This window comes from Pomacea canaliculata, linkage group LG2 (genome assembly GCF_003073045.1).
Source record: "Pomacea canaliculata isolate SZHN2017 linkage group LG2, ASM307304v1, whole genome shotgun sequence".
In the NCBI taxonomy this organism is placed as follows: domain Eukaryota; kingdom Metazoa; phylum Mollusca; class Gastropoda; order Architaenioglossa; family Ampullariidae; genus Pomacea; species Pomacea canaliculata.
Genome location: NC_037591.1, coordinates 41,981,812 through 42,007,678, shown reverse-complemented (window position 1 = coordinate 42,007,678; position 25,867 = coordinate 41,981,812). Strand labels below are relative to the sequence as shown.

The 25,867-nt window shown below is 40.3% G+C and overlaps 3 protein-coding genes across 3 annotated transcripts; 1 reads left to right on the top strand and 2 right to left on the bottom strand.

Annotated features, from left to right (window-relative positions):
- Positions 1-368: 368 nt before the first annotated feature.
- Positions 369-5,772, bottom strand: LOC112557673. The gene is made up of 11 exons (XM_025227665.1): positions 5,617-5,772; positions 5,102-5,304; positions 3,277-3,399; positions 2,859-3,056; positions 2,542-2,633; positions 2,119-2,232; positions 1,857-1,883; positions 1,474-1,585; positions 1,121-1,163; positions 729-880; positions 369-593 (listed from the first exon to the last, which is right to left on the bottom strand). Exons 2-11 carry the CDS (start codon positions 5,169-5,171, stop codon positions 529-531), a joined length of 996 nt encoding a protein of 331 aa, XP_025083450.1. The 5' UTR covers positions 5,172-5,304; positions 5,617-5,772; the 3' UTR covers positions 369-528.
- A 2,646-nt stretch (positions 5,773-8,418) lies between these two features.
- On the bottom strand, positions 8,419-17,863 carry LOC112557674. The gene is made up of 10 exons (XM_025227666.1): positions 17,371-17,863; positions 14,993-15,115; positions 14,631-14,828; positions 10,812-10,903; positions 10,302-10,415; positions 10,052-10,078; positions 9,423-9,534; positions 9,187-9,229; positions 8,856-9,007; positions 8,419-8,654 (listed from the first exon to the last, which is right to left on the bottom strand). Exons 1-10 carry the CDS (start codon positions 17,429-17,431, stop codon positions 8,590-8,592), a joined length of 987 nt encoding a protein of 328 aa, XP_025083451.1. The 5' UTR covers positions 17,432-17,863; the 3' UTR covers positions 8,419-8,589.
- Positions 17,864-21,260: 3,397 nt separating this feature from the next.
- Positions 21,261-25,356, top strand: LOC112557185 (FAST kinase domain-containing protein 3, mitochondrial-like). Its single transcript, XM_025226879.1, has 6 exons — positions 21,261-22,748; positions 23,037-23,159; positions 23,600-23,710; positions 23,898-23,982; positions 24,212-24,326; positions 24,599-25,356. The coding sequence occupies exons 1-6, from the start codon at positions 22,013-22,015 to the stop codon at positions 24,698-24,700; spliced, it is 1,272 nt and encodes a 423-aa protein (XP_025082664.1). The 5' UTR covers positions 21,261-22,012; the 3' UTR covers positions 24,701-25,356.
- The last annotated feature ends 511 nt before the right edge of the window (positions 25,357-25,867 follow it).

The window sequence follows — 25,867 nt, the reverse complement described above, 5'->3', positions numbered from 1 at the left end:
ATGCTTTATGTTATAGGTTGCTGAGACACGGAAAAACGATGTGAACATAGATGGCTTGATGAATCTAGATTGTTCGAGGGTCATAGAAAACAAAACATGAACATAGATAGTGCAATGGTTCAGTGACGCTACCCTATTCTCCAGTAGTGGTGAAACATCTTTTCTAGTGACCACTGCAGTAAAGATGATATCCGATCTCACGCCTCGGAGGAAGCACTTATGCTGAATATATATAGAGAAGGCTAAGTCTAAGGATGTCGGGGTATTAATCTTGGTGCTCTAGTCTGCCAACACTCGTTCAAAATCCCTTCTTGACGCCAAAATGAAAGATAACCTTTCGGTAGAAAAACACTTTCGAAAAATGTAAGAACTGTTGTATATTATTTATTTCAATTAGAAAAGTGGTATAGACACAATTACAAACGTTATTGCATTTCCTAATTATACAACATCTTAACACAGATGTAGAAATTGCATTTAGTATATCGTAAACAAGTTGTAGCTCGCTGTTGTAAATGATCGATAGGGTCAAAGGTCCATTACTTTCTCGACCATCCTGTATACAGCTGTCATCTGGAAACCGGAATGAGTTGCTGAAATCAGACACACAGACACATACGTGAATATGAACATGTCTAGGAGAGGATTCTGCAATGCTGTTGTAATTATGCAAGCAAGAAGACAAGCGAGGGAGCATTTCTTTGTAGAAAGAAGTTCTTCGAACTTACCAAAGAGAAGTCCAGTGTATCCCCACCAATCCCAGCAGCCGTTAGGGTTGGTAAGAGATGCCGTCACCTGCGGGTACAGGATGATGATGTTGTTGGCTTCCCCAACCTCGTTGTATCCTGCATGGCGCACGTAGGCGTCACCTATCCTAGTCCTGTGTTAAAAAAAAAATGCAGCTCTTCGCGTTATGTTTTTCCAGAATTACAGCACTAATATTATCTTTTATTAGTAAACATTGTACACTTATTTTCGTGACTGAGCGCTGTAGATTCTGTCTTTTATAGTTCCATAAGCTTTAAGGTATAATAAGTATGATCCACCTCACAATCAGTTGATACGCACTATCTTGGTAGCTATCAAGGTTATTTTTTATGTTGAAGAATGCAACACTCACTGGCCCATCTTGCAGCCATGGAATGCCACATGCAGTTTACAGGCTGTGAAAAAGAGAGTAAAAAAGGCATATTTTAATAGGTTGCTAAGATGGAAGTTTTCATACAGTCACCTATTATTAAACGGGAACATGTGATGGAGTAAAATAAGTTTGTTTCTGTGTGCTTGTTAGCTCCTCGCCTCCACGTTGTTCTTTATCTGTATATTTCTTAGTCCCTGTCCTTCATAGTTGTTAGCTTCTCACCTGTTGGCTTCCTATAATTCCTCACTTGTGCGTGTTTTAGTTCCTTATCTTTACGTGTGTTATTTTCTAGTATGCATGCTTATTTGTTCACCTGTATGAATGTGACTCACCTGAATGTTTACTGGCACAGCCAGATGGAATGTAGACGTAGCCCACATCATCCATGCTGTATACTGAAGGCGATGAAAAGTAAAAGAAGTCACTTTGGTCAAATTTGATTAGCTGCAACACAGACACGGAAGATGCCCAGAGGTTCTGTTTGCGAAATCTCTGCACCATTATATTTGTTTTGCTTAGTTTTTTTTTTTTTTCTTTTGATTGTTGATAGTCATTTTATGGTACTCGACAAATGTTGAGAATCAGACAAACGGTGGAATTTTGCATCAATCTCAGACCATCTCCCCCTCCCTCCCACACAAGCAAAGAGCAAACTCTGCTTTATTTATAAGATCGACACACTAATTACGGTTCTATTAAAGACAGGTGTACTTACAGACCCATGGGCAGCTGTTCCGTGTTTCTGTAAGAGATAAGCAGAAGGAAAATTGAGAAAAGACAGACAATTAGAAATTGAAGTAGTGAAAATTTTCATAAGGTGAGATCATCTTTTTTATGTCAAGTTACAACAATATGAACATAATACACACACACAACGACGCGGGGAAAGCAACAGTAACAAACAAATATAACAGCTGAGAAAATAAGGAAAATAATAAAGAAGATGGTGTTGGTAAATAATTTAAGACAGAACTTACAAGATTGCCGCCGTAGATGTGGTTGAGGAGCTCGAATGCGGCATCGTAGTTGCAGTTGTTGAGGTAGTTGTCAGAGTTGAGAGCGTCACACCTGCCTCCATAGTTGGCCGTTGGCTGCGACAAGGAGTTGAAGTGAGGGTGGATGGGTGGAGGTATTATGATTTTGGATGGTTGCAAACTTCCCTTCCACTTATGCTAATTATCTTTAAAGTTATCCATCCTTACTCCCTTCTTTTAGTTTAAAAAATAAATAGTGTCTATAGAGAGCAGGTCCGACTATAACTGCGGACAGTATCTGAACACGTTGCCGCCACGCTATCCCTTTCAGCATGACACATCTAGTCCTTCAGAAATTTCTCACTTCAGCTGTAAGTACATCAATATCACTAAACTATGATCTTACTTCTGTTTACTCCTCCTTACCATGCAGTGTTCAGATGCAATATTGAAAACAGTCTTGATGTTGTTTTGGTTGACATAATGTGCATAATAATCTCGTATTTTTTCTCCGGCAGCTGGAAACAAAATAGCAAAATTAAACAATTTTACAAACAATTTAGTCTATTAGTCAGAAATTTTAACTGAATTTTTAAAGCAAATATATTAACACAATTATATTACTGTATATAATTTAAATTATTCATTTAATTAGCAGACATCGTTGAAGGTTATGCTTTTATCGCCAACCAGTCATAGTACGTAGATAATTACGAGAACAGACAGCACCCCCTTGTACAGACCAGGTTTGACAACCGAGTCGTGTGTGCCAGCATAAATCCAAACACGGTCGTTGCGCATGTTGCTGGTGCTGTCGATGTTGCCGACTAAAGCACCGGAGGCGGTAACTGCTTCAAGTGCAGAAACTAAGATGGTGGAAGGTAACTCCATGCAGACGCCAGTTGCTGTCACAAGGTTGCCTCCGGAACACATGAACGGGACTGTTAACAGAAGCAATTCAGTAATTAGAATGTAATTAGGGGAATTAGACATCTGGGGCTTAAGCAAGAAGAAAAACATTGAGTTACGTCCCTTTTGGTTGAGGCTGCTTGAAGATAAGTGTTGGTGAGTAGAACTAATGTACTGTGAATGTTAATTAATGTACTGTAAATGGTAATTAATATACTGTAAATGTTGATGTACTGTATTTTCAAGGCTTACCTCCAGCCACAAGACCTACTCCCATCACAACACTTGAGTGCGCTACATGGAACTGTGTTGCCATGGCAGCACCCGATGAAATGCCAGAGACTGAAAGACTTTTTGGGTCCACATTGTATGAATCTGGAACAAAATATCAGATAATTTTTTTTTATCCCTCTGTCTGTATTTTTCTTGTTTTCTTCTAAATAGTTTATAACACTACAGGAACATGGTGGCAGAGCCAGGGAGCAGTCTTCTTTACCTATTGTTGATGTTAAATGTCTAGTCGACTAGATTTCTTTATACCACTGGATAGAACTCGCTTCAAAATACTTCTTCCTAAAGTGAAAAACATCTTTCCAAGATATACGCCTACAAATACTACCTTGCACAGAGTAAGGTCCAAAACGCAGGCACGGTAATGCAGAGGATGCCTTTAGGTTATCATGGGTACAACTAATATGAAAGTTTGTATTACAAATGTGAATTAGTTCCGTGAACATTTGTGATAACGACGGTTTGACCTCTGTGCACGATGATAACTGTAGCGTGCATATAGAAACAGATTTTGGAAAATAGTATTTTACACCAAAATCAGCACAGACGCTTAAGAAAAGAAAATTTGCACCTCGCTAACCGTTTAACGACTTGTAAGAAGTGTTATTTACGTCATACTGCTTTCTCCAATATCATCATTATTATTCATCCCCACCCACCACCACCACCACTACGAAAGTGTTTAGGTCTTCTTTTGAAAGACATAATATCAAGATCAGCTGAAGTCCAAAGCTGCAGTTTAAAATCAATCGGATTTTTTCTACAAATCAAAGTTCATAATACTTTCTCCGATAACTTCTGACATCATAAGATATAAAAATTGTTAAACGTTTAGTCAGTATAATTCATTCAGTAAGTGTTCAAGGTCTCTTTTAATTTTTAGACTGCCGTTTCTGAAAAAAACCACCTGTGTATGTGTGCGTGCTCGAATTTTTCGTTATCAGTAAATTAAATGGCCTGATTTTTCATTCGTTTGCACAGCTGCAGGCTCTCCTGGTTATCTCGACTCCCCCTCACTCCCCACACCACACAACGCGCGCTTGATAAACAAATTTATGAAAAAATCATGTAACTCCTGCAAACATGCTGCATGAAAGTTTGGTCAAGGAGCCAATTGTTCCGATATCGGGAGAACTGGGCTACAGATCAGGCTTGGTAAATAGGACAAGTTCTAACAACTCTGCTTCTGGTGGGTGGAGCGCCATGTCATGGCCTTTTTTTTTTTTTTTTTCCTTCTTTGGTGCTTAAGAACTAAATGTCATGGGTCTTTAAAATTAGACTCCATTAGGTTTCATGGCTAAGTTATAACTTATAAGTTTTACAGGAGCGAAAGATCATGCTTCCACTTCTAGATGGTAACTTCTATGCCATCGTAAGCCATGAAGTTTGGTGTCTAGGGAAGCTACTTTTATGGTAAAGCCTTCGTAACTAAATAAAATGAACAAAATGTTTTAAGCAAATGTGTACATATTGTTCAACGACGACGATGATAAAAGAGCAAGGATACAATAAACAAATAAATGAATGAAATAAAATCAAAAGAAAATGAGATATAGGTTGTGGGCGGGTTTGGGGTTCGACACTTCACACAGGACAGTGGCCGTAGGGTCACGAAAGCCACGCTAATGGTGCAGTAACGAATAACTTGTGAAACTTAACGGTAACTGTACATCTGTATCAGTTCTGTGATTAACTAACGATGAACAACAACAACAACAACAACAACAACAACAATTGTGGTACTGTGATTAACTAATGATGCTCGTGAAATTACGATCATACGTACCAAGACGTACCGCGCCAGACGCAGACACATGTAGAACCAGTAATATGAGCAAGAAGACAGACATGTTCATTCTCTCGTTATTATGTCTTCGAAATATGTCACTCCGGCGAGATGTTGGAGCTTTATCTCTCACAGAGCTGGCATAAAATTGTCGTGTAAGCTATATATCTGTTCCACGTTTCTTCCTTACCCGTCAGATGCAGCTGTCGTGGAAGATAAGAACTGATTATTCGGTTACAGACGTGAGTGATTGTTCAAATGAAAACCCATGGTCATCCACCCCGTCCCCGAAGCAGATCTAGAGCTTTGTGGCCTAATAATACTCACACTCATAAAGAGTATAAGAACAAGCAAATAACATATGAACGACGGAAGGATAGACAGCAGTACCGATGATGAATAAAGACAAATACAAAATGTAAAGAGGATCCAAGTAACAAGGACTGAGAGTATCGTGATTTTGCAAAAGGACACGAGCAGGAATTAGCAATAAGCGGTGTGCAAATGTTTAGTACTTGCTCAATTTCGAGTGCACTTCCCTCCTCAGTTCTTGCTTGTCACGGATCAGTCCGTGCCTCCTTTGTTTTTCGGCAATCCCGCCTGAGTTTGGTGAAAGGAAGTAGAGGGGGGAGTGGAGTGACGTAGCCAGCCCTTGTTGTGTGTGTTGCCCCTCTGCCATGGACAGGCAACTGAGTAATTAGTTGACGGATGTAGAGGTCGTGAACCCTACATGAGTTTCGGACCTCACGTGCGGCAGGAAGAATGTAAGAAAAAGCATGCATGTGTGAGTGAAATGTTCACCAAATCGGTAGGGTTTTAGAAAAGTATTGAGTCGAGCATTCCCGCACGAGTTGTCAACTAAGACAGGCGAATGTAATTTGAGATAAAGAGAGTGCGGAATCAGTATAATTCGCGTGTGTGAAAGTGAAAGACTCTGTGACATTTTTCGAACAGTGAGTGGAAGTTTTTGTTTGTTTTGTTTTGGATGAACAGTTTGCACATTAAGGGGATATTCCGGGTTCATAGTCTCAGGATCACAGCAGCGATGGCCAGGCTCAAGAAACTTTGGGACAAAACAACTGTCAGGTTCCGCACCCCGTGTATTGCTATCACTACTAAAACATTGGATAAACAGAATGTTCTTCTTAAAAAGTTTAATGTCAAAAACAATTTTACCGTTACAGTTCAGTGACTAATGAAAACACACGCACATGCTTGTCAGGAGATTGTGTGAAAATGTGCCTTCATAAGGAACTCCGGACTACGTTTCCATAGAAAGCTATATATATTTATATGATTGTTTTACAAGAAAGTAGCGTTAACTTTCTTGACTCGTTTTCACTGTCCTCTGTGGAATACTGAATAGTAAATGTCTTTCCGTATAAACCAGCGGTTCTCAACCTGTGGGGCGCGACCCCCTGGGGGGTCGCGACGTGCCTACAAGGGGGTCGCGAAGGTGGTCATTTTTTAAAAAAGTTTCTTATACTGGTATTAGTGAAATTAGTTTACATTGTGTAACCGAGTGGTGAGGGCGATCAAACTCCAAATCTCTTCTCCCTATTCAAGTACACTGTCTCGACATGCAGTGACTTCTCTCTTCCAAAACTCAAAACACAATCCCCCTCTCAACAATTAAGCCTCCAATCTCCCTCCTCTCACCTTTTGCCCTCTCTCTTCCCCAATCTCTCATCGCTGACTCCCCTCTCCCTCTCCAGTCACACCTCTCTCTCTTTTTTTTAAAACATCTAACAGGCACGCATTCAGGAAACGTCCATCATTCACACCCTTTCATTCGCACGTGCTCAGTCCTAGTACTCTATAGGTCCCTGACAGAAGGCCATGACCAGACAAGGGAAGGACACAACCATATTACAAACAACTGACAAGATGAATGCTTTCGTCCGAAACATTTCGTTGTGGACGCAGAAGATACTCCAAGAAAATATTTTTGACATGTTTCCGTGCTTGTGTAAGTGCAAGGCTGACAACTTGAATCTTGATCAGGTGAAGAATGTAATTATTGCCCATCTAAGCTGACTGCAAGAAAGGTTTCAGCATTATTTCGCTGAAATTGATGTGACTAAATACGATTGGATTCGTAATCCATTTCTGGCTGATCCTAGCACAAGCGGGTTGTCCACGCAAGAAGAAGAGCAGCTCATCGACCTTTCGAGTGACCAATCCCTGAAAATGGTCTTCCAAACAACACCAGTGCCAACATTCTGGATTAGCATCAACGGTGAATATCCTCTCCTTTCTGAGAAAGCAATGAAAGTTCTTCTGCCATTTTCAACTTCATATATGTGTGAGCAAGGATTTTCAGCATTGGCAGCACTGAAGTCGAAATACAGAAATCGTGTGGACGCAGAGGCTGAGCTGCAAATAGCAGTGGGTACGAACATCGCACACAGGTTCACTTCTCTATGCAACAGCAAGCAGGCTACACCTTCTCATTAATCAAAGTGAGTGTCCAATAAAATAATATTTATTAGCACCACAGAATTTGCTTTAGTAAAATTTCATTAACAGTTATACTTCTTGCAGATACGAACTTTGTTCTTCCGTTGTTGATTTCCTCGACGCGGCGTTCGAGGTTAGCTAAGGCTCCCCCCCCCCCGCTCTTCCACCGACCTAGCTGGCTAAGGGGGTCGCGGACGTACCGGTGTTCGTCAGGGGGGTCGCCACATGTAAAAGGTTGAGAACCGCTGGTATAAACCATCTGCTGGATCCTTGGGGGTCCTTGCAATGCCATTTTGGGAAGGGGAAAATGGGTGTCTCAGTCGACTCTTACCCATGTCTAATAGTTCGACGGGGGGAGACCAAAGGGTGACCTAATAGTGCTGCCTATCATTGCGTGGTGGGTCATTCATTCCCACAGAAATTGTTACGGAAGCGGAAGCTGCAAAATAACAGCGGTGACAGTAAAGAGACAAACCAGACAACTAGGCTTTTTGACAAGTGGGGACCAAATCCGCAAGAACTTCTCCAACCATAGCAACTGTTGAAGTAAACCTGGAATGACAACATCTGTCTCCAGTCCAGAGTCGGAATATGCGCCTTCTGGTAAATTCTGTCTTTTCGTATACATACGGGATATGGACCCCGAGACCAGACTTGTAAATACAGTCCGTGGACATGAGACCCATCATTGCCCCTACATAGATCACGTGACAAAAAAGGAGGTACAAAAAAGAATTAGGAAAATAATTGGATCGCATTTAATCCCCTCCACAGTGAAGAGAGTGGTTCGTGTACCTGAGCCAACCAGCTTACATTCAGATCACCGCTGCGACTTAATTCGTTGAAACTCAGACAAGGCAGTGGATACAGTTTATTTTCAGCATACATCTCACAGTTTGCAAATTACTATAATGTAAAGAGCAGCACCGTAAGAACTCGATCTACTGTATCAATAATAACAACATTATTGGTTTGCGAAAAACAGGATAAGCTTCTGATGCATCTTGTTGAAGAAGGCATTAGCACTGTTAAAGGTACATAACTCTCTGCACCATCCTGTAGACAGCGGTTATCTGGAAGGCATTCTTGGTTGCTGAAATCACACACACAAGACAACACATGTGGTCCATTATTAGCATTAATAGTAATAATGACCTTTAAACACAGCCTTCTAGAACTCGCGATCTACACGCCCGAAAAAACTACAGAAAATACAATAATTACAGCCAGTAGAGGATCCTGTTAAGGAACTCTAGGAACAAAAATTCAAAGCTTTTACTGAAAAGAAATGTACCATAGCTGGAGTTGGTGTAGGCCCACCAGTCAAAGCAGCCGTTGGGGTTCATGAGCGAGGTGACAGCCTGCGGGTACAGGATGATGATGTTGTTGGCCTCAGCGACCTCGTTGTACCCTGCATGGCGCACATAGTCTTCTCCAATCCGTATCCTGCATGAGATGAGATCAGAAGTTACCACCCACCACTTTATAACTTGTTCTGTTTCTTTTTCTCTCCATCTGAACACTATTCATCTTTCAGTACAAAAGTAAACAAGCAGACACCAGTCCATCATTAGTATCCTTGATCATAGCAGTCATCGTAGTTTGATAAAACCTTCAGTACTCACCGGCCCATCTGGCATCCATGGAAAGCCACGTGAAGCTTGCAAACTGTAAGAGTTAAGTTAAAAAAATGTCAGTCTTCCGGTTTTTATACAGTTTTGTTTTTATTGTGTGATGTTCTGGGTTTTATCATGTGATTTCCTACGTTTTATTTCCTAAGTTTATTAGTTTCTTATCTGTATGCTATTAGTTTCTGGTCCGCAGGTTTGTTATTAGCCAAGCCACGAGTTTAATTTCTCACCTCTTTGCTTGTTAGCGCATCCAGATGGAACATAAACATAACCAACGGTGTCCATGCTGTAGTAAGAGGGCGCTGCATAGTAGAAGAACGCTGACTGGTCGAACTGGAGAAGCTGCACAACAGACAAATGTCATAGTCGCATATCATATCATTAGTTGTCAATAGTTGTGATTGTAGTCAGCTGACTAGTCCGCCTGCTCGTCTTCCTCTGCAGATTAATGACACTTTCCATCATTGCCTATTCCCTGATTCTTCTGTGTGTCTTCTATGTTTGTCTTTTATTACTTGTTTGGATAGTTGTTTCTCCTTCCGTCCTTCGTATTCTGTCCATGTCTTCTACTCGTTAAGCGTTAAGAACAGGCTCCTTCTTGAGCATGATTATGAGCTATAAAAATATCATCATCATCATCAATCATCAATCATCAATCAATCATCAATCAATCATCATCAATCATCATCATCATCATCAATCATCATGTACTAAAACCCCACAATGCTGATAGTTATTCTTTCCACAGATTTCAAAAAGACGCTTTAAGTTTTCTTTCAAGACAAATTTAGTTAAATATCTGTTATAACAGGCACACATAATTAATTCATTATTTTCTCTAAGCGCTCGGTGTACTTACAGATCCTACGGCCTCTGTACCCGCGTTCTGCAAAAGAAAAAAAAGAAAGGAATTTAAGAAACAAAGCACAACTGGATGACAAACTGGATATTGCCCTCTAAGGAAAATTATAGAGGAAGTCTTAGTTAGGTCGATGGTAGATGACACGGAGGGGACCGAGTCATCAGGTTGACGACGACGACGAGAACAACAATTCAACTTTTAAAGCGCATTTTACCAGCCTTATGTTAAGCTACTGTTCCTTACTCACCAGGTTGCCGCCGTAGATGTGGTTCAGAAGCTCGAATGCGGCGTCGTAGTTGCAGTTGTTAATGTAGTTGACAGAATTAAGAGCATCACACCTGCCTCCGTAGTTGGCCGTTGGCTGGAACATTAATAACTTCAAGATACAATCTTGTTTACGATATTGTTGCCACCGTTATTACAATCCAGTATGACCACTACTCGTGTTGTTTATACAGAAGACCTACAACAGCACTTTATACTCCGAACTGCACGTGCTGCGCAGCCGTGTTGAGACTTGTGTCCATGCTCTAAAATGTTGGTGTGTGGGTTTGACAATAGACAAATACACAGCTACGGCAGCATTCAAAAGCTTCACGAAAACTTACCACAGGCAGTCAGTATCAAGAAATTTAGTTTTGATTGAAATGTACTGTTTTGCAGCAATCTACTGAAGGTCCACAGACACTCACAGACTGTGAGCTCCCAATAACCGCCAAGTCTGTGCACCTTCAGCATGACGTCAGCTCTTACCTACCATCGAGTGCTCGGCAGCAATATTGAAGACGGTCTTAATGTTGCTCTGGGTGACATAATTTTGGTAATACTCTTTTACTTTCTCACTGGCAGCTGAAGAAACAACAGATTTGAAAAAAAAGAGATGTTAGGTCTCTGTCAGAAGACTTTGTATAAATTTACAAAACAAACCAACTTAGGATCGCATAAAAAAAAGTTGCGAAACCTATCTATCTATCTATTCCTCTTCGTGCATCAGGTTGCACATAAGGCCTCAACCAGAGTCCGCCACCGATGTCGATCGGCTGAAACCCGCTCTAGGTGACCCCATGTCCAGACCTTTCCTTTCATCTCCCTTTCCACTGTTCTTCTCCAAGTTTCCTTTGGGCGGCCTCGTTTTCTTCGGCCGTCTGGAGTCCATCGTAGGGCGACTCTGGAAAGGTCTGCTGTCTGCTGGCGGAGCACATGTCCAATCCATCGCCAACGCCTTCGTTGAACCTGCGTGTTGATGGACTCGGTTTCAGTTCTCGGTGGAGTTCTTCGTTGCTGATGGTATTTGGCCAAAAGATGTTAAGTATGCGCCTGAGGCATCTGTTTTGGAAGACGTCAAGCTTGTTACTGATGGTTTTGGTCATCTTCCAGGATTCTGATCCGTAAAGGAGGTGCTGATCACATTTGACTTGAAGATTCTCAGTTTGATCTTCTGGCTGATGTTTTTTGCCTTCCATGTGCTCCTGAGTGAGGCGAAGGCCTGGCTGGCTTTCGCCAGTCGGGCTCGAATCTCCACCTCCGCATCCCCGGTGTTTGACATTTTGGACCCAAGATAGGTGAAACTGTCAACTTCCTCAATCTCTTCTCCATTTAGTTTGATGCCGTCTTGGACTCTGGCGTTCACTCTCATACTTTTCGATTTCTTTGTGCTGACCTTCAAGCCAAGGTTTCCAGCTGTTTCTGAGAAGGCCTTTGTTTTTTCATGCATGTCTTGGTGGCGGTGTGACAGCAGGGCAATGTCATCAGCAAAGTCCAAGTCTTCCAGCGTTGTTGTTGCTGTCATAGTCATGGTCCATCTGATCCCTCTCCTCTCACTGTCGGTGGAAGTCTTCATGATCCAGTCCATGGCCAGGATGAAGAGGAACGGCGATAGAATGCAGCCCTGCTTCACCCCGGTACTGACGTTAAAGGGGTCTGTGAGCTCCGTGTCACAGACAACCTGGGATTTGAAATCGCTGTACAGCATTGCAATGACCTGAACAAGTTTTGCAGGGACTCCGTAATGCCTCAGGATCTTCCATAAGGACTCGCGGTGGATGCTGTCAAAAGCCTTCTCCAGGTCGATGAAATTGATGTACAGCGGTGTGTTCCATTCGTTGCTCTGCTCCAGAATCTGTCGCAGAATGAAGATGTGTTCGGAGCAGGATCGCCCAGGACGAAATCCTGCTTGCTGTGGTCGGAGGTCTTTCTCAAGAGTTGCCGTCAGTCTTGACAAAACAATCTTGCTGAAGACCTTTGCTGGTGAGGGAAAGAAGTGTTATGCCCCTCCAATTATTGCAGTCTCCAAGATCTCCTTTCTTGGGTAACTTGAAGATGAGCCTGTCTTCCAAGCAACAGGGAGCTGCCCTGATTCCCAAACTTGCTTGAAGATTTCAGTCAGCTTGGAGCTGTCACATTTATATCTGCTTTCAACATCTCTGCTGTTATTCCATCTGCCCCTGGTGCTTTGCCGCTCTTCATTGTCTTGACTGCTGCTGTCACTTCTTCCAGGCTTGGTGGGTCTGTGCAGATGTCGAGGTCTATAGCTGCTGGCTGGATGTCTGCAAGCTGAGGGGATCTGGTCTGTTCAGAACCGACTCAAAATGTTCCTTCCAGCGCTGTAGTTTTTCTGCCTCTCCTCGATGACATTACCGTTCACGTCTTTCACTGGCACATCACTGTTCTTAAACCCGTTGTTTAGCTGTTTGTTTATCTTGTACAGTGTCTTCAGGTCATTTTTACTTGCTGCATTTTCTGCTTCATCTGCCAGTTTCTCTATGTGGTCTCTTTTTGTCGGTTCTTGCCATCCTCTTTACCTCTTTGTTTAGTTTTGCATATCTTTGTCTGAGTTGTTCTTTCAGGCGTTCTGATCTGGTGCTGTTGATTCTTTGTTTGGCTGACTTTCTCTCTTCTATCTTCTTCCATGTCTCTTCTCTGATCCACTGTTCTTTCTTTTTCCGTTGGAAGCCCAGTATTTCTCTCCTGATTCCTGTAAGACTCGATTGAAGTCGTCTAAGGTCATCTCTTGTTGGTCTCCTAGTGCTTGGAACCTGTTCTTTACTTCCATAGCAAAGGCCTTTTGATGACTGGATTTTTCAGTTTGCCAGAGTCCACTCTCTGCTGACGTGCCTGTTTTCCTCGTGATCGACGCAGCTTCAGGGAAACTGTGGCTATCACAAGAGTGTGGTCACTGGCAATGTCTGCTCCTCTGTAGGCTCTAAACATCTTGAAGTGAGCTCCTCCATTTTCGGTTGATGATGACATGTCTATCTGGTTCTTTGTGCTCCCATCTGGTGATGTCATGTTGCCTTGTGGATGTCCTTTGTGTGGGAAGAGTGTGCCACCAATCAGTAGGTTTGTTTTCTTCACAAAAAGTCTGCCAGTCTCTCTCCGTTGTCATTGATGGTTCCGATTCCATGTTTGCCCATGACATGCTCCCTGCAGGTGTTGTCACTTCCCACCTTGGCATTGAGATCGCCGATGATGAGCAACATGTCATGGGCTGGAACGCTCTCTGAGCTGCTTGAGCTGATCGTAAAAAGCATCCTTGTCTTCTGCCTCAGAGTCATTTGTTGGTGCATAGCAGGCTAGCACTGTCAGCTTGGTGTACTTTGAATGGAATCTTGCTCTCAAAATCCTAGGTCCATAAGGCTTCCATTCCAGCAGTGCCTTTTCCGTTTTCTTGTTGAGGAGTAGAGCTACTCCTTCAGAGTGCTGAGCGTCTGATCTTCCTGAGAACACGATGGTATGTCCTGACGCTAGTCTCCTCTTTCCCGTGCCGGTCCATCTGACCTCACTGACTCCCAGGATGTCCAAGTTGTAGTTGTCAAACTCCTTGACTAGTTGGAGCATCCTGCCAGTCTGGTACAAGGTCTGGACGTTCCAGCACCCCACCCTCAACTTTTGCCTCGGCTTCAGTAAATCCACTGTCGGGGCGCCAGCTCCCTTTCGGGTTTGGCTGTCGTCCGTCATTAGTCCAGTCACCTGGTGTGCTTCATTACCTCCGCCATCTGTGACGAGTTCTCTGGTTTTAGTTTCTGTAACATACTTTTTTTTTACATGGTGGGGTTGTTAGCCCTACCACAACCTAATTTACCTCTAGGTGAGGTGTCCACCTTAGTCGCCTCTTACGACATGCCTGGCTGGATGGCAGGGACCCTATTCTTACAATGCTTGCTAGGCAAGCATACCCCGGGGTCCCACAGGGGAGTTGCGAAACCACTGGCGCTAAAATATTTGCATTTATGAAATAATGAAAACGTCTTAAAACAGTTACCCCTACGAAATGAGTTAGTATCTTTGCCGGACAACACAAAAGCAGACAAGAGCATTTTAATGGCAGAAACTGACAGGAAGATTCGCAAGTGACTGATACTGTGACGGCCATGGAAGATGAACCTGCATTGATTCATGATGTCCTCATTCACTTTGAATTTGTTGGTGGACATCCAAGCTTTCGAAGTTTGTTGTGCTAACATTATAGATTTTAATTAAAGCCGTCACTGTATTGAGATAGATACATCACTAGAAAAGCATGCTGTTTCCCCTAAAACATAAGCAAATAATTATATAAGGCGCCACGTGTACAGACCAGGTTTGACAACTGAGTCGAGCGTGCCCGCAAAAATCCAAATACGGTCGTTGCGCATGTTGCTGGTGTTGTCGATGTTGCCTAAATTAGCTGACGAGGTGGTCGTCGATATAAGAGAGGAGACTGAAATTGAGGCAGGTGTCACCATGCAAGTGGTGGTTGCTGTGGCAACACTACCCCCAGAGCATGTGTATGGCACTGTCAGAAAAATATACAATTTCAGTTTGTGTGGAGTAGAGCGCAGATGGAAAACAACAAGAATAATAAACGTAATAATAAATAGTAACGAAGTTGCTTTAACAAGAAGCTAGTTTGAAAGAATTTTTATATATTTATATTTCAACTGCGTATGAAGGACTTACATCCAGCTACCAGGCCAGCCCCCATCACAAGACTTGAGTGTGCGACGTGGAACTGCGAGGCCATGGCCGCACCGGCTGAGATGCCGGAGACTGAGAGGCTGTTCCGATCCACATTATAGGAATCTGAAACAAAAATATTTACCTTTATTATCTTTGTATTCTAGTTTTTTCCTAGCGATCCTGTATTTGGCAACGCTGCGGTTTTAAAGATGGAGAACATTTGGATGCTTTTTACTGTTTTTTTTTTTTTACAAGATTTAGATACGGGTTTGGAATACTAACTAAAGCTGTCTGAAATAAAACCTATCCATCTGCGCGTTTTTCAAATTATTAAGGATTATGTATATATATAATTCTTTTAAAATATTCTTTCATACTGTTATATTGTAAAGTTTACCGTGTACTGTAAGAATTGTAATCTGACAACCATGTGAATGTCGGATGTGCAGAATTAATAAAGCCCTAGGTGAAGAGATTGCTGTAACTGACAGGGATGATAAACGGGATGATGGATGAGCGTATGTAAGTTTTCATGCTCTGATATTCACAAGGCAGCTGGGAACAGCGTCTATGACCTGCAGGAAGTCCTTTGTCTAAACAGTTTCTACATCGCTGCATATCCCCAAACCAATTACTAATATGTAATTGCCAGTTACATATAAGACAACAAAAGCCTCTTTCAGAACAGCGTACAAAGTCGAGAAGTCTTTCTGGGTAATCAAATAAACTTCAAATTCAAGGTGTTTGGACAAATGCTTCGATGTTGTGTGGGGGATGGGGGAGGAAGAGAGCAAAACCTCTTAAGCATGTTTGTGACCTTGCGACCTTCGATTAGGGATAGGTAGACAATTCAGCAGTAAGAACTTAATTTAGAGTTGAAGTGATGCAGTTTCATTGCATTTACACGTACGAAGCTTTAACCGACAAAGAGTAACAAAACTTTATAAAAGACATTAGTTTTAGCCATTTCAATGCTGGCAAAAAGCGATCAAGGTCTCCCAATCGTCAGACCACGTTTCTTCCTGAGAACAAAGCACATGGTGTGGGCGCTACCCATCAAGAGAATGTGCGCACATGTTTGCCACTTAAAAAATTATTGTACTTTCTCCTCTGAATTAGGCTTAATAATTATGACAGAGAGGTAGAAGTGCCACACACTCACACACACGCTCAGTTCTCAACGGCGATGACGTGGCTACGCCTAGTTCTATTGCCAGATAGTCACTAACGGTCTCAAAGTCCATCGTCTCCAAAATCCAGAGTAGAAAGGGAGTGGAGAACCTTCGCGATTTTGTCCACTCCTGTAGTCAAGATTTATGATCCCAAACCCCTTCACGCTTCTTAAGAGAAACTTGTCTTTGCGTTAGTCGATCACCTGCTAATTCCCATTCTTGTTGGTTTTACGGGGCCACAAGAGTTAATACTTTCTGCTCAAGTCACTGTTAGGCTTTGTATGAATACTATTTCTCAAAAGGCCGAATAAACAGCTGTCTTCCGTTCCAAAGTCTGAAAACATCACAATGAAAAAGGTCAAACCCACGGAGTTAGAATACCGGTTATTCAATTCACTAGCCTGTGCTCTCTCATTGCCTATTGCCGGGACACAAAGCGTGTCCATGTCATTTGTCCGTGTCCGTGTTTCTCGCGTGTGGCAATGTTTACAAGCGTGTATGTCAATAGTGGTGGTGAAGGGTGGAGGGGTATATGCCCTCATTCACTCAGTTTCTGAGAAATACCCTAGCTCAGCTAGCCTAGTCATTAAAAAAGTCTCACTGTAGTAACATGAAGCCGGATCTCGTATTTCGTGTTTTGCTGAAGCACCGTACCGTCAGACTTACTTTGGACATGGACCCAGTCCTCATGCACTTTCGTTTCTCCTTGTCTTTTAACCCGATTCTTTTCACAGTTATTGGGTTTCTTTTCTATGTCTAATCATCCGCTGTTAAAGCTCTTTTGTCACCCGTTATTACTGTATTTTCTTTGAAAACTCACACCTCACACTGTGTGCGTGCTCGCACACACGCACGGAACCACTGCGCTGACACAGTAGAACGGTAGAACGCCTTAAGAACTACACACAGCTTTTATTCCAGAAGAATTCATGAAGCATTGTTACCAAATTATTTAGTATTCTAATTAATATTAGGTGAAAAAGGTTGCAGTACCTCTCACTTTCTCTCACACACAGTCGGTGTGTGGTTTTCTCTTCAAAGAAAACTATAGCTATGTCGACCGGAGATCTGTTTATACACATTGTATGGCATAATTTACCAAACTGTACAAATATTATTCTTATTCTTGTGAGGTTGATAACACATTAATTGTAAAAAATAAATTGTACAACTTATTACAGCTGTAATGCGGAAGGCTATACATACCAAGTCGTACGGCACCAGACGCCACATGTAAAACCATCAACATGCACATGAAAACTGCCATTTTTTTAATTTTTTTTTTTTGCCTCCTTCCTGTTTCCTTGTGGACTTCCAGTGATCTGCTGTTAGAACTTTATTCTTCACAAAACTGAACTTTCAAAAAAGAACAAAACAAACTACTACCATATATCTTCTAATTCCCTCCACATTCGTTCCTTCCTCTCCTGTTTCTGTGGAAAATCACGAGCTTGGGAAGATATAAGGAAAACTCGCCCAGCTGATTCTGTTACAGCTATTACAAAATAATCTTTATGATAGTCAGCACAAGAACACAGTCAGCTGTCGCACTCGAGCAGACTTTTCGCATACAGGGCTCTACACTTTCACAAGGATCAGTTGAGCTGAATGAAGCCGGTGGTCATTGTTGTCCGGATTCTTCCCTGCCTACGTCAGAGTTAGCCGGTACTAACCCCTGCATGAACTCGGCCAGCGTCGGGATAACTCTTGATTATCGGAAGAGTTAACTAGCTTGGCGGCAGGATTATGTTTTTAGTTGTAGCCACGAACTTCTACAGCTGTAGCACGAACTGATATCTATATACGTCCATGGACCATGGTTGTAGGCAGACCAAGGCAAATGGCAGAGGTAGTTCGTTGAGTTTAGTGGGCGTTAAAGAAACTTGCTGACATCTTTGCACCTCGGTTAACACAAGAACTGTATTGTCTGTTTTATTATTATTATTGTGTTTTTGTTTTTTTTTTTTTTTTTTCGCTGACGGCTTTACTATACACCGAACAGAATTGATGCTAAGAAAAAGCAAATGTAAAATACCGATGAAATGCCGAAAGACATCATTAACAAGTAAATTCCCATTATTAAACAGCGCCACCCTAACTAGAAACTGTTGAACCACAATTAGAACAAGGTGTTAATTATTGCAATATGGACGAGACTGCAACTGAAGGTTTTGTGTGTCATATTTTACCTCCTGAAATCATATACATATATCTAATGTTTCGTGTTCATTTTAAACTACTGGGTAGACCCTGTGAGAACCCTGTTAAACAAACAAACTTGTTGAAGACAATCCAGTCATATATCTACCTCTCATTAAGTCATCCAAACCACCATGGAACATGAACAAATTGACACATATACCTTCTCAGTTTATTTAATCAAAGAATTAATAACATTTAAGGAAAACAAAAAGCAAGTAATGTTAAAATTTATGGATGATATGAAAATATAGCGGACAGGCATTTCGAGGGTTGTCCATGGGACATATTTTTCTATCCCGTCCCATCCCATCCCATGGCAATTTATGCCTGTCCCATCCCGTCCCATCCCACGGATGTTTCCCATGGGATTCCATGGTATTAACAATCCTAATGGACAACACTGAAAACCACTTTCGCTTTTGTTCTATAATTCCTGCTACTTCACATACAATAGATGATTCAGAGAAAGATTTAAATCCTTGATGAATGAAATAACAGTAAATTTATTTTGAATATCAAGTATCGACTACCATGGGAAATACAAATGTGTGCTGTCCCATCCCATCCCATCCCATGGGACGTTTCCCATGGGATTCCCATTCCTATGGACAACACTGGGCATTTCAAATATCAAGGGAATTAAGTGTCACTTAACGAGTTCCAATATGGCAGCTTCTTGAGTTCAAGCAGTGCCACGCTGGGTCTCAGCCTTAATTAGTTTTAAATCAGTGCGTATTATGAAATAAATCACTGACAAATTCCATCAACAAGCACCAGACCTTTACAACCATTTCGTACGCCATGTTCTGGGAATAATATTAAAGTGGCCTGAGATCTCCACCGCCAGCCTATAGGGGGTGAGGTGAGAACCAATCGAAATCCCTCTAGAATGCAATTATAATACTTAATTATATATTTTTATAATTTTTTCAAAAATGTTGCACGTGAAGCATTACGTACTTGCTTACGTCGAATTGCCATAGATAATATTTTGAAGCAAAACCTGTTCATATATGTTTCAGCTAGGCTCCACTGGCACACTGTAAACCATCATTTTACTCACTGATTTTTATGTGCAGATTCCTGTATACCTGCCTGCTTTCCGTCTTTCAACCCACCGCCCTATACCTTCTCACCTATCCACCTATATCTGATTTTGTTTCTTCATTCCTGTGAACCTAATGCTAGGCCATCACATGCGTACATTGGACGATCACTGAATGGGAATACGGTTTGTTTGCTTGTTTTTTTTTTTTTTGTGGCATCGTCTACAGCTACCTGTTTTTTTTCTGCAAACTTCAATTTATTGATTCATACTGATGACAGCACACACACTTGATCATTATGCTGGTGCATTGAAGACAAGCAGGTCCCCCCAAATCCTGTGAGCATTGTAAAGCGAAAGTAACTGGAGGGCGAACTACTTCCTCTGATAGTTCCGAAACCAGTCAATGTTCAGTCACTGATGTCTACGAGTTATAACACAGTCTGATGCACAGATTTTTATACTTTCGTGATTCTTAAAATTTTGAAGACTTCATCGGCATAATTTTAAAATGTAAGAAATAAACAGAAACTTTTATAACACGACATTCTTCTATTTTGAAAGTTGGACTAACACAGCACGTAGGAATACAGAAAACTCGACCGCGACTTATTGAAAAACACACCAGTAAAGAGAAATTTATTTATTTTATTGTCTGAACCACAAATGAGGGATTTACCAATGCTGTGATATGCGTTTGCGCTGAATGTACGATGGACTCCAGTCTGTCGTCTTACGCATGAACGTAGAACGTAAATACACGTCCGTGGTCTTACGCAAGTCCTAAACAGGAAGTGTAATCACAGTAGCTTCCCTTGGCACATGTGGTACAACATCGTAACATTGAACTGCTTTTTAAAGCGTAAAAGTTTATAAAAATGGTACACATTCGAAGTATATTTATGAAGCCTTCATAAGGTACTTTTACCCTGGCTGTTTTTAAATGTGTTCATTGATCCCATATCACACATATGAAATGAATAGAGATTTGATATAGATATTTGATGCTATGTCTCGAATCTGAGCTAATACAACGACAGATTAAGGATCGCAGATCTTGGAAATTATTGAAATATTGATGCCCTTTGTATGCATTTTTACCTCAACCGAAATTCCATACCAGTCACATTAACATATATGCATTACAATCGATTAGATCATTATGTGACAGTCATATTCGATATGTTGTTTGCTTTCTCCTGTTTTGGATTGAAATCAGTCAAGAACTATTAAATTTTTGACAGACCTCAAAGAATATGTGTGTGTGAGAGAGAGAGGGGGGTGGAACTATTAACAGTGCATGTGTGCTTTTCTAAATTTTTAAGAACACTTGCTTTAAATAATTTGAAATTATTATGTATTTATATAAATATCAGGTAAGCAGATGGTGCCCCTTAAAATGAATAAAAAATAAAAACAAATCTCTGGATACCATGGACTGGTGTTTGAGAGATTTTGATAGAGGATCTTGGCATGAGGAGGGGCAGAGAGGGATGCTGTACCCGGTCCAGCAGCTGTGAAAGAGCCTGCAGTGTGTGGGGTCTTAAGGGAGTACTCTGAAAAGGACTAAGATGCCATTGTCCTTGTATGGTTGGATGCTTTCCAGACTGACCTCATATTCCCCGTGCAGAAAATTATGATTATAAATATTTGGATCTTAATTTAGCAGTCAAATTACAATGGATGGTGTGGAGAAGCATTTTCTTGTTTGTGATAGTCGAAGATTTTATTTGCCATCATCATCTTAATAAATATGACACACATGGTCACATACTATAGATACTTATTATTCCTTTGTCTAGCAATAAGCCTGCATATGGGAATCAAAACTGTTTTTTTTTCCAGTTATTTCATGCCAGAACCAAACTGGAGGAAGCAGGAGGCCAGATGTTCAATGATACAGTATGATGTACACCATATTACAGACTCATCTAAGGAGGTCACCTTTTCTAGCACTTAGACAGCTAAGTGCTCTGTGCTCAGCCTCAACGAAATCAGAACTATTATTTATCTTGAGGAGGGTTGGTTATGTTCGGTACATCAGTTCAGCTGCTTCCAAATGTCAGAAAAACAAGAGTGTCACATTTTCAACAATTCTGTCACAGAATGAAATGGAGTTTCAGGAACTGCCTATCCTTGTTCGATTAATGGACAAAAGCATGATTCCTTTTGTGAGTTACTCATATCAAGGAGAGTCAGTTCACTCTGCAGCAGAAGATGTAAATTTTAAATATCTTTTAGCAGAATGTAACTCATTAAAGCAGATTTATGAGTTGTTGAATATGCCTTCGAAAAGGTTACATGGTAATTCAGCATCAGCTACGCTGGTTCGGATGGCAGAACTTCAGAGATCTGATAGAAACTGGGATCAGCTGGACTCATTTATATACAAAGCCATTGTGAATGGATTATGTCATGCTGTGGCTGAAGATGCATCAAAATTAACGAACTACTGCCTGTTGTCACTGGTCCCTTGTTACCTTCTCATAAATGACTTTTCAGAAGACTGCACTATTACTCTCAGGGATGAAATTAAGAAGCGTATTATAGAGGCTCAGTTTGAAAATACCAGAACTCTGTAAACTGAGTGCTATTTGCTGCATGGAAGATGGGGACCAGGAACTTGTTGACTGTATATGGGCTTATATTAACCAGCAGGTCACAGATATTTCTGAAGATGATATTCCCATTGTTTTGTCATCTCTTCCCCCAACTCACAAATTTCTTCTTCCATTATTTGGAAAACCATTTCACAAAACTTGGTGGAAACTGAACAGCACAGAGATTGTCATGTGTCTTGATAATCTTGTAAAATTAAATACTTTACAGGTGAGCATAATGAGGGACATTGGTTCTTGGCTTTTTCTCAATATTCATGAAGTGAAAGAACAGGAGGTGAGCCAGTGTATCAGAGCATTTCATCATTTCAACTTCTATGATGGAAATCTTATGTCAGCACTAGAACGCTATATTCCAGCAAAAAATAAACAGCTTCACGCAGAACTGCCAGCAGTTGTTGCGGAGTATTGTCGCAGTCGACGTTACTTTTCACCTGCAATCCTTGATGCAATTGCTGTTCATTTCTGTGCAAAGGGTGAAAACTATCAGTCATCAGAGGTTTTCTTAGCGCTGCGAGTGTTTGGTCAGTTAAACTATCTTCCTCAAGATGGGCTGCCAAGGTTTTTGTTGCAAGCAGAAAAAATGATTGAAAAACATTTTGATAACTTAGACTTTGGTCAAATGTGTGAACTTGTTTGTTCCTTTGCTTTTGTGGAAAAAATCTCCTTGAGTATTGTGCAAAAAGTGTTTTCATACACATTTTTGAGCAGGATCAAATGTAAGTAGATAATACGACTTAAGTTTCTTTTTAGCATAGCTGGTATTAATGTATAATTTTGTTTTTAGAAATGAACTGTTTGAAGGCATCTTGTCAATAGAGAATGAAAGGATTCCCAGATCAACAACAAATGCTTCCCCTTCTTTACAGAATAAGACAACAGCGCCATTAACAATTATAGCAAATTATACATATTTATATTGAAATTATATGGCAACAGTTTTGTCAGTGATTATCACATTTTCATTATTGTCACTGTCACTTGTTTTTATTTGTCCTATTGGTCAGCTTCCCCTCAAGGTCACAAGGCAGGCATGTGGCTGGAGATGCTCCAGACAGCAGTGAGACTTGATGTAAAAGGTTTTCGTTTGCCATATTTATTTAAGCTCCATACCAAACAAATGCTGAAAGGTAAGTACTGTTCATCCTGTCTGCTACTTGTGCTAATAGTGTAGCTTATAGTGCTACTGTTATTAATTATTAAGACTTACTTCCCAATATATAATGTCTGATTTGGAGTTGATTTTAATTACTTTAAGCAGGTTTGAGGTAAGTGATATCCACAGTTCTCCAATAGGAACTTCCGGTATTTTGGACTTAATTATGTATGGACAAACACATAGTGAAGTGAACCACTTGCATCTCCAGTTAATTACCCTTTACTGCCTTTGGCTATGAGACTGGAAACAAATTTGTTTGAATATCTTCTGGTGCTTTTTGTTTGTTGTTATCTTAGTAATAAAATGAATAATTATAAAGATCTCCCCACCCAACCTCCTGCAAGAAAAATGTGGATAGGAATTTAGAGTCAGGTTGACTACTTTTTCTTTATGTGTGTGTGCCCTTAACAGACACCAGACTGTATATTTTGCAAAATCAGCTGAAGGGGTGCCTTGAAGAGCTGCTCGGCACTGGCATGGTCAAGATAAGACCTTTTGCAGATAGAAGTATCTATATACTCGGTGAGCTGGATCTTTATTAATTATGGCTAAGAACAGGCTTTTTAATCATTTACTGTTTTCTATGAAACCATTTTGGTTGTTTTAGAAATTGAGAAGAGGAATTGGTAGAGTCATGCTAGGTAAATTAAAATGTACTGTTCTAGCTTTGTTGTTATTACAACCCCTCTTGTTTTGTCTTTTGTTACAGATGCTGAGATAATTGTCACAGCAAAAGGAGTCCCTATACCAGTCTCCTCTGAAGATGAACACCTCTTTAGATCAGAGGACAAAAGGTACTAATTTTTGTTGTACTTAACACTATTCCATTCACTTTTTTGTGTCAAAGGTCTCCTGGAACACAAAAAGAAAGCAAGACAATGCAAGAAGAAAATAGAAAAGGATTTCTCAAACACAAATTTTTCCTGAACTAAAATGCAGCCAGATTTTGATAAAAGAAAAAATACAGTTTGCATTTTTTGTTTGCATGTGCAATTTTAAAAATCCTGGATACCTTTTGTGCAGAGTGGCAATCCTAATCACTACAGCAGATGATGTTTGTCTCAACACTAACCACATGCTTGGAAAGTTTTCCATGCGTCAACGTCATCTAAAAAAAATGGGCTACACTGTGATAGAAGTATGAGGTCTATTGTTTGTTACTAGTATTTACTTGTTGCCTAGTGGTATGAAATATGCCTTAGAAAGACAGTGGCATATATTTATGCTTCTATTGCTGTAAAATATCCCAAAAAGTGAAAAGCTAAATAATGTCAGCTTAATGGTAAATTCTTGTAAAAGGTAAGCCAGCTTACTTAACCACATTTTGTGTTGCATGAAGTTTCATAATAACATTATTAAGCAAAATGCATACGTTGCAAGATGCTATTTTTTTCATGTGTCTTTTTCCAGGTTCCTGATAAAGAATTTCTACCTCTTAATCGGTTGAAACAAAACAGATACTTGAAGAAAAAACTGGAAGCCGTGATAGACTTTATGAAGTTAAGTATATGATACAGCTTGTAAAAGTCAAGCTGGACACCTGAAAAATCAGATCAAAGGTAGACATCGCCTTCACAACTGTAAGACACTCCATATCGTTTTGTTGTTGGTGTAATTAAACGGGGCAGTATTGTCAGACATTTGTCTGAACAAACCAGACAAATCGGTTTTGATAACTATTGGAGAAATTTTGTGCATTTCTTTAGGAACAGAAAAGAGTGTCATTTGCGCATTTCATTTTACTTTTTTAAAATGTTGTGTTAAGTATATTTCTGTACTTGACAAAGATGCAGTTATTCTAGTGCATTTATCCACATAAACAACTATATTTTGTTTAACCATGTTGTATAGGCATGTAATTTTTGATCAGTATTTTTTTTTAATCGAAAGTTATTCAACACATTGACCAATTAATTCAAACTATGAAGACAGTACTATATTTCAGTAAGATTGATGATTTTTTTTTTCATTATCTATGACCATATACAGAGAGGATATATGTTAGCAGGAGTGATTTCAATCTTTTTTTAAAAACCTTAGTTTCTTCAGCATTGACTTTATGATTTATTGTCAGACATATCTCTATTCTTCCATTTATCTGTGCACTGCTCTTGAAAGTATTATGGAACAGTTAATTGAAATGGAATAAAAATCTTGAATGTGAAGTATTTACTCACAGGTGTCTTGAATTTTTCAAGCAGTGTTAGTCATCTAGTGGAGGTGGAAAGATGCACATAATGCTTCAAGAGAGCACTAAGATAAGAGTGAAAACAACATAAAAGCAAGCAAACAGCAAAACATAACATAGAAGATTACACATAACCATCAAATATATACTTCATAGATTGAAAGAAAATAACAGCCCTTGTAAAAAGGTCCGATTGTGGGTCCTGCCGCGCGATGGATAACTTTTGAATACATGCATTCGTCCACACACCTAATTACAACACACTCAATACAGATACTTTAGTATGAATTAAAAGAATGTAATTAAACAAAATAGTACATATATATATAATATATAAGAATAGTTCACAAGTATGTTCAAACACAATCTTAAAACTTAGTTGGGACAGCTTGCTACTTTAGGTTAATCACATACCTTCAACTTCATTTTTTGACAATCCATAAAACACCAATTAAAAGCTATTGTAGCTTGAAGATAAAATATAATTGTAA